At 38.9% G+C, this 13,135-nt stretch overlaps 1 protein-coding gene across 1 annotated transcript in view; it reads left to right on the forward strand.

Moving 5' to 3' along the window:
• Nucleotides 1-13,135, forward strand: part of LOC142332466 (uncharacterized) — a 22,949-nt gene continuing 9,814 nt past the window's right edge. The window contains exon 1 of the mRNA XM_075378914.1: nt 1-130. Within this exon, the coding sequence (XP_075235029.1) occupies nt 1-130 (130 nt within the window). The remainder of the gene's footprint in view (nt 131-13,135) is intronic.

A 13,135-nucleotide genomic window follows, 5' to 3' on the forward strand; every position in this document is an offset into this window, starting at 1 on the left:
ATGTCTGAGTTTGAAGCTCATAGTGTAAAGGTAAGTCATCTATTAAGTGAAGTTGGAGTACCTCCTACTCTTCCATATCAAAGCAGCCATAGTTGTATCACTTGTCCATCAGGTCTACCGACGACTCCAGGTAAATAATTATGTATAAATAGCTTTTTCTCTGTTTTATCAATGAAATGTATAGCAATGATTCTGTTGCGGCTATCACTTTGTCTGGAAAAATAGCTGTAAGATATTCCATAGCAGAGTTATGGCAGTACAGTTGTTGACGCATTTTGTAATCATCAGAGGCAATACAGGATTCCTGAAAGAAAGCCCAAAGTGCTCAGCTGCAAAGGACATCACCTGGCCATTTGCAATTTCTGAAGCAGCCGATATCACTTTTCCACTGTGGTTTCTGTGTTACATTTTCCTTACAAAGTTGGACTTCATTGTTGAGAAAACAAATGTCTTTTATTTCTTAGATTGTTAGTACTGTTGACATCCTTTAGATTTGGAATTATGTTTTCTTTATAAATGATGTTCCTGAAATATTTACCTTTTCTTGACTTGCTCTCTCTGGTAATTTACATCATTCATTTTACCAGGAAGCAAATGAATATTCTGATTAATTCAAATTCTTAGAAATTTTATAACATTGATATCCAAATTTGAAATTGTGCCCTGGTTCTGTTGATTTGGTATTTGATTTCTAAACTCTACTCAAACATTTTGTCATTGGCTTAAAATGCATGAAATTCTTTGGTCTTAGTTTCAGTGATAATCACAAAAACCATTTGTAATTCACTGATTACATACATAGACTTATATTTAACAAGGAAGGGCATTCTATGAGAGATATTCAAATATAAACCACAATTTGTTTACATAGTTTCCTTCAGCAGACAACAACATGCAGCAGCATTTTAATAACCTAGACCGGTGTTTCTCAACATGGGGGGTCGTGAAATTAGACTACATGTAAATAATAAAATCATTTTGTGAAAAAAAAAATCATTATTATAAAATTTATACCTAGATTTATAAATCTTTAAATTTAAAAGTACACATGTAAAGAGACAGTTACATTTGTATATAATACATTTTGTATATATACATTTGTATAATAAAACAGTCGGTTTTGACCGACTTATAGAGCGGTCCCCTCTTTCATTCCTTTTGCCCAGCCCGTATTCACCCACTATATTTCCTTCCTTGCCTTTTCCAATCTCCAACTTGTTTTTTTTTTGTCTTCAGTCATTTGACTGGTTTGATGCAGCTCTCCAAGATTCCCTATCTAGTGCTAGTCGTTTCATTTCAGTATACCCTCTACATCCTACATCCCTAACAATTTGCTTTACATATTCCAAACGTGGCCTGCCTACACAATTTTTTCCTTCTACCTGTCCTTCCAATATTAAAGCGACTATTCCAGGATGCCTTAGTATGTGGCCTATAAGTCTGTCTCTTCTTTTAACTATATTTTTCCAAATGCTTCTTTCTTCATCTATTTGCCGCAATACCTCTTCATTTGTCACTTTATCCACCCATCTGATTTTTAGCATTCTCCTATAGCACCACATTTCAAAAGCTTCTAATCTTTTCTTCTCAGATACTCCGATCGTCCAAGTTTCACTTCCATATAAAGGGACACTCCAAACATACACTTACAAAAATCTATTCCTGACATTTAAATTAATTTTTGAGGTAAACAAATTATATTTCTTACTGAAGGCTCGTTTCGCTTGTGCTATTCAGCATTTTATATCGCTCCTGCTTCGTCCATCTTTAGTAATTCTACTTCCCAAATAACAAAATTCTTCTACCTCCATAATCTTTTCTACTCCTATTTTCACATTCAGCGGTCCATCTTTGTTATTTCTACTACATTTCATTACTTTTGTTTTGTTCTTGTTTATTTTCATGCAATAGTTCTTCCATAGGACTTCATCTATGCTGTTCATTGTTTCTTCTAAATCCTTTTTACTCTCGGCTAGAATTACTATATCATCAGCAAATCGGAGCATCTTTATCTTTTCACCTTGTACTGTTACTCCAAATCTAAATTGTTCTTTAACATCATTAACTGCTAGTTCCATGTAAAGATTAAAAAGTAACGGAGATAGGGAACATCCTTGTCGGACTCCCTTTCTTATTACGGCTTCTTTCTTATGTTCTTCAATTATTACTGTTGCTGTTTGGTTCCTGTACATGTTAGCAATTGTTCTTCTATCTCTGTATTTGAACCCTAATTTTTTTAAAATGCTGAACATTTTATTCCAGTCTACATTATCGAATGCCTTTTGTAGGTCTATAAACGCCAAGTATGTTGGTTTGTTTTTTTTAATCTTTCTTCTACTATTAATCTGAGGCCTAAAATTGCTTCCCTTGTCCCTATACTTTTCCTGAAACCAAATTGGTCTTCTCCTAACACTTCTTCCACTGTCCTCTCAATTCTTCTGTATAGAATTCTGGTTAAGATTTTTGATGCATGACTAGTTAAACTAATTGTTCTGTATTCTTCACATTTATCTGCCCCTGCTTTCTTTGGTATCATGACTATAACACTTTTTTTGAAGTCTGACGGAAATTCCCCTTTTTCATAAATATTATACTCCAGTTTGTATAATCTATCAATCGCTTCCTCACCTGCACTGCGCAGTAATTCTACAGGTATTCCGTCTATTCCAGGTGCCTTTCTGCCATTTAAATCTTTTAATGCTCTCTTAAATTCAGATCTCAGTATTGTTTCTCCCATTTCATCCTCCTCAACTTCCTCTTCTTCCTCTATAACATCATTTTCTAATTCATTTCCTCCGTATAACTTCAATATATTCCACCCATCTATCGTATCGACTTTACCTTTCGTTTTATATATTGGTGTACCATCTTTGTTTAACACATTATTAGATTTTAATTTATGTACCCCAAAATTTTCCTTAACTTTCCTGTATGCTCCGTCTATTTTACCAATGTTCATTTCTCTTTCCACTTCTGAACACTTTTCTTTAATCCACTCTTCTTTCGCCAGTTTGCACTTCCTGTATACAGCATTTCTTAATTGCCGATAGTTCCTTTTACTTTCTTCATCACTAGCATTCTTATATTTTCTACGTTCATCCATCAGCTGCAATATATCGTCTGAAACCCAAGGTTTTCTACCAGTTCTCTTTATTCCGCCTATGTTTGCTTCTGCTGATTTAAGAATTTCCTTTTTAACATTCTCCCATTCTTCTTCTACATTTTTTACCTTATCTTTTTTACTCAGACCTCTTGCCTTTTCCAATCTCCAACTACTATTAAATTTTCATCTCCTTTTACGTGTTTAGTTGCTTCATCAATCTCTTCGTATACACACTCTACCTCATCATCATCATGGGTGCTTGTAGGCATATAGACGTTAACAATCGTTGTCTGTTTAGGTTTTGATTTTATCCTTATTACAATGATATTATCGCTATGCGTTTTGAAATCCTCTACTCTCTTCCCTATCTTCTCGTTCATTATGAAACCTACTCCTGCCTGCCCATTATTTAAAGCTGAGTTAATTATTCTAATATCACCTGACCAAAAGTCGCCTTCCTCTTCCCACCGAACCTCACTAATTCCTACTACATCCACATTTATCCTATCCGTTTCCCTTTTTAAATTTTCTAGCCTACCAACCTTTTTTAAACTTCTAACATTTCACGCTCCGACTCGTAGAATGTTATTTTTTAATTTTCTGGTGACCCCTTCCTTAGTAGTCCCTACCCGGAGATCCGAACGGGGGACTAGTTTACCTCCAGAAAATTTTACCAAGGAAGGCGCCTCCATCATTGCTATATGAAAATGCAGAGAGCCACATTTTCTTGGAAAAAAAAGCGGCTGTGGTTTTCCATTGCTTTCAGCAGCGCAGTACTCAGAGGACTGAGTGATGTTGATATGGCCGTTTAAGTCATTCTGACTCACGCCCCTAACAACTACTGAAAGAGCTGCTGCCCTCTTTCAGGAATCATTCCTTAGTCTGACTCTCAACAGATACCTCTCCAATATGGTTGCACCTTCGGTCCAGCTACTCTGTATCCCTGAGCACTCAAGCCCCCTCACCAACGGCAAGGTCTCATGATTCATAGAGGATTTATTTTCAGTCAGTATTTAAAATTGATACATTTTTTCGTTTCTTGTTTGACATGTTTTGTTTAAGTTTCTTTAACATTAGGAGGGAAGGATTGGCTAGTTTTTTTTTTATTATTTATATATATATATATATATATATATATATATTTTTATGATGACATGTATAAATTAAATTATAAAGGTAAGGGATTGATTAAATAATTCTAGATTCTTGCCAGTTGTTGAATCTTGTTTCAAAAAGTAGGTATGTTTATTAACAATTGGTTGACAGTTTATTACTGGAATACAGTTAAATTAATGTGTAACAAAGAAACTACTTTTATATTTATGTATAAAAAAAAAAGAACTTATATCCTATAGTTACAATATGAGGGTGAAATATTCTGTTTTGCAAATATGCTAAGTCTAACTAGGATTCAAACCCACAAACTTCCAGATGAATAGTTGAGAGAGATCTTACTATTGTTTTAAAAAAGTTGATGGTATTTTAGATGTATTTTATAAAAAAATAATTTATTTTGATTTTTTTAATTTGAGAGAATAACATGTTGGTAATGAAATGTGTCGTCTATTAATGTGATTAATGTAGATTAACTGTCATTTGTCGGTTGTTAAGAAGTAAATAATCTTAATTTTAAAAGTTGTAATTTTTCTTTTATATTATGTTAATAAGGTAGTAAAAAATGTGTCAGAAAACTTTAAATATAACTATTTAATGTCTATTCGTTACATGATGCGTAGAATAAATTATATACATATATATATATATTATATATAAATAAATATTATTATCTATAAATAAATAATATATTTTAATCATAAAGATATTTAATTGTATTGATGATATACAAAAATTTTGTTTTAAATAAATTATAAAAGAAGTACATGCAGATGAAATAAGAAGAGCAGAAATTATTGCATTTTAGTAGCAGATGCTTTTTTAAAGTTTATCAGAAAAAATTAAAGTAATAAACTATTTTTTAATTGTTATTGTTAATGTTATTGTTAAATAACATAATAACATTAATAACATTGTTATTGTTAATTAGTGGTGATATTATATAATATAAAATGAATTGTATATTTTAATGCACGCTTATGTACTGTACTGTTCACAAATTAATTGTGCCCTAAAATTTAGATAGTGTGCAATTCATAATTAATGAAGTTAATTGTTCCTTCAGTGATTATATTATTTAAAATTAATTATGGTTCATTGAATTAATTATTAATTACCATAATTAATTATTTTAATTTAACAAATTATTTATTATATTTTATTATATAAGTAATGGAGCTAGTCATGAATTTAATGTTTTGTATATATAATTTTAGTGTCAATAAATGATAATGATTTAACTGACTTTTTTTATTGTTGTACAATCCTGATTATCTGATCTACATCTTAGTCTGTATAAAGCATTGAATATATATTACAGAAATATATTCTTCATTTTTTAAAATTAATATCTTATTTATAAATATAATTTCTTTTCAGTAATATAATTTGGTTAGCTGGCATTTCTCCCGCCACCACCCCATTCGGTCGCCCTAGAGCATAGACCAAATGTACTGTGCCAATAAACGGCTACTGTGCCTCGAAACAGATTTGCGACCTCGTTACCTAATTGCTCCTAATGAGCTCCTATCTTGCGTGAGCGGTTAAGCTGGGCGCCATACAGCACCCGCCTATGTGTCCCTACCGCTCACTTGTCACACTAAAACTAAATCGGGGAGGCGCACCCCTTGTTACAATTAAAACAGTAAAGTTACAAGTTAAAAGGACGGCAATTTAAACCGCCACGCCTCGGTCGCTGTTTGCCAGCTAGTGTCTGTCCACCATTTAAGCGCTTGGAGCTTTATTGGCTGATGGCAGCCATTATTTCCAGGAAGGTTTTCCACCGACACGCCACAGGAATCATCAAATCCCCATAAATTTAAACCTAAACTACCGATGACGGTTGAACATCGCAACCTCATCGAGGAACTCCCACACGGTCCGACAATGCGGCTCACGCCACATTGACTCGCCGTTTATGAGCGGCCAGTTTTCCCCCTGACCTCTAAGTTCCAGGGTGGCCCGGTCTCTGGCCCCCCCAAGAGCAGGGCAGTCGAACATTAGGTGTTCGTTCGACTGGACCTCCCCACAGACGCACAACTCATCAGCCGCTAGGCGAAACCTGAACAGATATTGCATCAAATTCACGTGGTTGGTGAGCACTTGGGCACCCGCCGCCCTTAAAAATGAACTCGAGGCATACCATCCCCTCAGATCCTGTATAAATCTATACAGAGATCTTCCCTTAGACGTGGTGTGCCATTCATGCTGCCATGCCTCCATCGCGAGGCCCCAAAGCCTCTTCCGCAGGCGGGAAATGGGCAACTGTTCGAAATTTAGACCCGGTGCATTGTGATCACCGTTCCGTTCCGGTTCTAGCCCGGCCCGAAACCGTATCCCAAATACCTCGGTTTTCCGACCTCTTCGCAACTTCCACATGGCTGCTCGAACTTTCACCACTAAATCGATTGGGAGAGCCTTTCCCAATACGGTAGTAGCCTCATAGGAGGTTGTTTTAAAAACACCAGTGCATACAATTAAAGCTCTGCGCTGGGCACTCCTTAAATTTAGAAGCAGTGCTCTATTTCTGTCCAACCTATGCGCCCAAACTGGCGCCGCGTATGCGATCATAGTCTCGAAGACACCTCGGTACACTAAGTACATTTGGCGACCAGAAAGCCCGTAGTCTTTCCGAGCAATCCTTCTAAGTTTGTGCATCACAGAGACGGCGTCCGCCGCAACTTGTTTAATGTGGTTGCTAAAAAGCAACTTATCATCAAACAAAACACCTAGGTACTTATGAACCCTTACTCGGCTGATTACACAGCCTTTATACTTAATGTGGGGGTTTCGACTGCATGATAATTTGTCTGCGCCCTTTAGAAGCATAAACTTCGTCTTGGGCACAGAAATCTTTAAATTTTGCATGTCCATCCAGCCTTCGGCGGTTGACAAAGCCGCCTGCGCTCTACTTTCCAGTTGTGGTCGTGAATTTCCACGAACTAAAAGGAGACAGTCATCGGCGAAAGCCTGGGCCGTGACTCCTTCTGGGAATGTCAACCCCAGAAATCCATCAAACACCAGGTTCCACAGCAGGGGACCGAGAACGGAACCCTGCGGGCTTCCCCTGGTGACGGATTTTTCCACAACTAGGTGCGCATCTTTAAACAGGGCCATACGGTTAGACAAATAGTCTCGTACCACGGCCTGTATGGCTTCGGGAACATCGCGGCGTTCCAAAGCATAGAGGACAGAACTCCAACACAAAGAAGGAAATGCTGCCTCTATATCAATAAAAATAGCCAAAACATATTTGCAGTCGGCGCTTTCCACCTCGGTAAGAGCATTTAAGATGCAATCCTCGTTGCCAACCCCTTTCATGAAGCCATATTGGCCTCGATTTAGAATACAGCTCATATCGATGCCTTCTTCGAGCCGTTCCACAACCAGCCTTTCCAGCAACTTGCCGAGAACCGGCAAGAGGCTGATGGGTCGATAACTGCCGACCTCACCAGGATCCTTTCCAGGTTTCAGGATTACCCTTACCAAAGCCACCTTCCAGCAAGCCGGAAAGCAGCCCCAGTTTAGGCATCCCGTGAACAGTCTGCCCAGTGGCTCTCTTATGACAGGCAATAAATGATGGAAAATATCCGGGTCAAGTTGGTCAATCCCCGGTGCCTTCCCTAGTGCCATTCGAGAAACCACTCGGTCTATATCTTCGGGTTCCACGGTCCGAACGCCAGGGAATGGTGTTTCACCCGCCCTAACGCCGATTTCCGCTCCCCCCTCCGGAGCATCTGGAAACAGAGTATCCAGGAACGCCCGGTAAGTCGCCACAGATGTTAATGTGTGGTCACGACCACCTAACCCGCACCGAACACTGGACAACACGTGCAATGGCTTCGGTCGGTAACAAGTCTTCGCGAGCTGCCAGGGATCGCGCTGCAATTCCCGCATGGAGTCTTTCCAAAACTTGAGTTTGGCTTCCTTGATGGCGTGAACATATTCGTTACGGGCGCGCCGGAAGGTCCGCAGACGCTCAGCGCGCACGTCGTTGACAGTGATCCCCGTTAGGGGGCAACGCTGGTATCTTGCCCGAGCGGACCTCACTCTTGCGCGCAGCACACTAAGGTCAGAGGACCACCATTTCTTGCCGGGCCTCCGTCTGCCTTCCACAGACGACCCCCCGGAAAATGGGGTCATGACGGCTCCAGGCACGCTCAGATCAGCGGACTGGCTGCTTGTGACGGGTCCGTCCATTGGCCTAGGCCGCCGTAGGACCTCGTCGCAACCAGTCTTGATGGCCCGGCCGATTAGCTCCGCCATCAATTCCACCTCCTCCCTCGACTCCATGCTCCACCGCAACCCCTGCAATGCAGCATCGCACACCCGCCTAAGCCTGTGTCGATCCAGGCCCCTTAGGTTGTAGCGACCTGGATTTGGTGCCCTTGGACCGCCTCCGTAAGCGATTTCATAGGTTGTAAGCCTATGATCGCTCACACTGGCCTCGGGCCAGACAGTCCAACTACCTATCCTTCGAAGCAGACCACCCGTCACCAAGGTGACGTCTATATAACTTTCCCCCAGTTCGCTGGAGAAAGTTGGTGGCTGCTCCGCATCATTAATCAAGTAGAGGTTCCTGGCTTCTGCGAACTGTTCGAAACCAGCGCCTCTGGGGTCTGTGAGTGGTGAACCCCAGGCGGTAGACTTGGCGTTAGCATCCAGGGCAACCAGCACTCTGGTGCCCGGGAGACTGTCCAGAATCCCGCCCAACTTCGCCAACAAGTCATCGATACTCCATCCAAGCTGGAAGTATCCCGACACGAGTACAACATCGAGCGTACCCCTCGTGATCCGCACGACGGTGAATTGCTCATCTGACCACTGGGGCATCCAGAATACACCCAAATCGTCAGAGCCAACCACAATCGCAGAGAGCGGCCGTCCCCCACGAGAATGAATAACTTTCACCCCGTGGAAGCCGACCACCCTATCCGCGACTGCGTACGGCTCCTGGACCAAGAGGACCTCAAGGTTGTACTCCTCAAGGAGTACAGTAACATATTCTCTATTCAGTAACATAAATAATAAACATGTATTTTGAGAATAATGGTTTTTTCACTTAGTTCAGTAATCGTGAAATGGGTTTATCACAAATGGCGTATTTAATTTTTCAACGAATTTCTACATAGAAAGTCATGGGTGCTCAACATACTCTGAATACATCCAACTAATTGAATTCATCCCACACTTTTTTCCTGTTGGAATTGGGAAATTTGCCTAACCCAAATGCCCAGCAGCCCATACATACTGGGTGTGTGGGGTTCAACGTCTACTGCAGTGGTACCCACTAGAAACCACTCCCTCATGTGATATGGTGTTGGAATTGCCATTAAAACATTACCTCAATATATGTGCATCCACACACCTTAATTCATACAAAATACATCTCATTCACATGCTACTGTACACTGTATGCAACTCTTCTAATATATACAAACTTCACTTATTTACATTTTTTTTTCACCCTACTCCCCTGGGCCAGACATACAATTAAGTAAAGCTGAGCCCAGGGTAATATATATTTGTTCTTTTTTATTTTGTCCTTTTACTCTAAGGCAGCCAACCTGCCAACTGGCAGTAAATCTGGCACGGCAGTTCGGCCCCCCTGTTCAGATCTTTGATCTTTATTTTGCCTGCCTCTAATCTCCAGGAGGGAGTAACAAGGCCCAACTATGTCACTCCTGGGACTTTTTTTGTCCTTCAGTTTGAAGATGGCTGCCGTCACCTCATCTTGTGTGAAGCGCTTTCTGTCACATTTGATGTATTCAGTAGCACCGTTATCTTTGCAAGAAAACAATCTAATCAGTGGGAGTCTCTCCTCCATGAGGATGGGGAGCCGCCTACCAAATCGCTTCATAGCGATTTGATAGGCTCGCCCTCATGGATCTGAATTGAGCTCTCTGCAGAATTTTCTCCATTTATTTTTTTAGACTGCTTGATTTCATAATTTAGTAAGTGTCATGAAGCTACATATCTTTTTGCGCAGCCTCTTCATATGCATCTCCTCCTCCAACCCTTAACCGCTATTTTTGGCATCATAAACTCTGAAGATCACTTTGCATATGCACTATTTGCACGGTCCACAAATATACTGAGTAAAAGCATCAAATTTCTACCATCTCTGCTCTGTCTGGCAACATTTTCAACGACAGTTGCAACTTGCCTTCATGTCAGTCTTAAAGGTTTCTGAATGGCTATCACACAAAACAATGGGTCTTCGATTTCTAACAGTGTGGCCAAGTGATTACTTGCCGTTTTGTCCTGCAGGACTGTCCAGTTACACTTGGAGCGCTCCCATCATCTGTCCATTATGGTTAAATCCAGAATTGAGATATGTCCCCTCGCCACACAGGTAGGTGTGTGGTCATTTAAGCAGTAAAGACAATTCACTGTCATGGGGTCTGAAAGAACCTTGCCGTGCAGTTTTTGTAAGGACTACTGGCGACAACAGCCTTACAATTCAAGTAACCCATCAGGATGATCTTCCTGGGCGTTTTGGCAATGACATCGTTGAGTCTACCCACAAATGCCTCAAACTCATGAAATTCACAGTTGGGACTGACATAGGCGGCGCGTATGTCAGTCCAACAGATATGATTTATGTGAAATCAGATATTTTTGCAAAACTTGGATTTCCTAGATGGTGGTAGGGTACATGATATCCTAAAAAAAATTTATTTTTGGTCCTATTTGGTTCATATTCAGAATATATATTAGTTACATGAAACGAGATATTTTTGCTAAAATGGACCTCCTAGGTTGTGGTTGAGTCGTGATATTTCAAAAAAAATTATTTATGGTCCGATTTGGATCATATTTAGAATATATATTTCTTACATGAAACGAGATATTTTTGCGATGTCGTGGGATCGTGGTATTAAAAAAAAAATTTATTTATCGTCAAATTTGGCTCATATTCAGAATATATCTTTGCTACGTGAAAAGACATATTTTTGCAAAACATGGACCTCCTAGGTGGTGGTGGAGTCGTGATATTTCAAAAAAAATTTCTTTATGTCTGATTTATTTGAATGTATTTCCTGAATATATTAAATAATTTATTTAATATGTATATCATATCAAACATGTTAATCACCGAATATAATTAAAGTTAGAAGAGTAAGCCAGTCAAAAAGTAAAATAAATCTTTATTATCCTCAAATAACACAGTTACAATTAAACAAGACAGAAAACTCAGCCGATTATTTCAAGTACATAACCTACATCTTTATTTATAATTATAACATTCAAAACATAAGTTATTTTAAATCTACATTTGATTCAATAAAAAATAAAAAAACATTTCAATCCTATTTTCTTCTGTATGCATCATCTTCAGTATAATATTTTATTAAACTATAATATGTTGTCTATATTTTAGTGTAAATATATATTATTCTGATTTGATTATAAGATAAAAAATTACGCTAAGCAAACCATGTTTTTCATGCTACTGAATTAAGGAGACTTTATATACACAGTATTCATGAAGTATAGTAACACTGAAATAAATTTCAACTCTTAAAATGAGATTCAGCAAATGGTTTACCTCAAAAAATCTATTTTTTGGTTAAAAACCTACCGCATCCCAAGGTCCCCTCTTCAAGGCCAACTCAAAAATGTTTAAAGGAAAGGCTAGAGTTGTGATACGTTATTCTAATAGGTAACTCTAACTAAAATGGTGGTCATTTAATGTTTTTTCAGTTATGTACAAAAGTAACTCTTAAACAGTGACAGTGAAATAATAAAAAAAAATAAAATTCAGCAAATGCTTCACCTCAAAGCGATCTAGCTTTCAATGTGAGTTATTATTTGGATCTACTGTGGGGGCTACCTTTGAAACTAGCTGAAAAATATCAGATGGCTGCTATTTTGATTAAGGTTGTAATCTAAAGTTTACATTAAACATTTTTGAGCTGCTCTACATGGAAGCTTTCTTTTCTGTTTAGCCTCTGGAACCACCACCATCCTCATCAGAGGATGAATGAGGATAATATGTATGAATGTAAATGAAGTGTCAGATCAACCATTCCTAAGATGTGTGGTTAATTGAAAACACTGGTATCCACAATCTAGTATTGAAATCCGTAAAAAAGTAACATGAAAGCTTGGGGTGGTTAATCCATCTCTTAAATCACTGGCATAATTAGTGACTTTTTATATGATTTTTATTCTCAAATATTTTCTATTTAATGCAGTGATCCTCCTAATTGTTACCTAATCACCAGCTGTACCTATTGACAACATGAACCCTATAAGTTGAACCTAAGTAACGTAAGTCACTGAGTTATAATTTTGATCTTTGTTATGTTTCATTGAGCTGTATTTTAATATTTCATTAATTTGGTTAACTTTAAAAACTGTAAGATTTTTCATCTTTACAGTTTTACAACACATTAAATGAGGCAAAATTTTTATGAAAATAAACTTTCAATACTGCAGAATAAGACAGAGACAGAGAGAGAGAGAGAGAGAGACAGAGACAGAGACAGAGAGAGAGAGAGAGAGTGAGAGAGAGAGAAAGAGAGACAGCGAGAGAGTGACAGAGGGAGAGAGAGAGAGAGAGAAAGAGAGACAGCGAGAGAGTGACAGAGGGAGAGAGAGAGAGAGAAAGAGAGACAGCGAGAGAGTGACAGAGGGAGAGAGAGAGAGAGAGCGAGAGGGAAAGAGACAGACAAAGACAGAGACAACGACAGCGACAGACACACAGAGAGGTAGACAGGGAGAGAGAGAGAGAGAGAAAGTGACAGACAGAGAGAAAAAGAGAGAGAGAGAGACAGATAGAAAGTGTCAGTCAAAGAGAAAGAGACAGAGAGAGAGAAAGAGACAAAGAGGGATAGAGACAGAGAGAGAGAGAGAGAGAGAAACACAGAGAGAGAGAGAGAGAGAGAAAAACACAGAGAGAGACAGGGAGAA

Source organism: Lycorma delicatula, chromosome 11 (assembly GCF_047948215.1).
Source record: "Lycorma delicatula isolate Av1 chromosome 11, ASM4794821v1, whole genome shotgun sequence".
Lineage (NCBI taxonomy): Eukaryota > Metazoa > Arthropoda > Insecta > Hemiptera > Fulgoridae > Lycorma > Lycorma delicatula.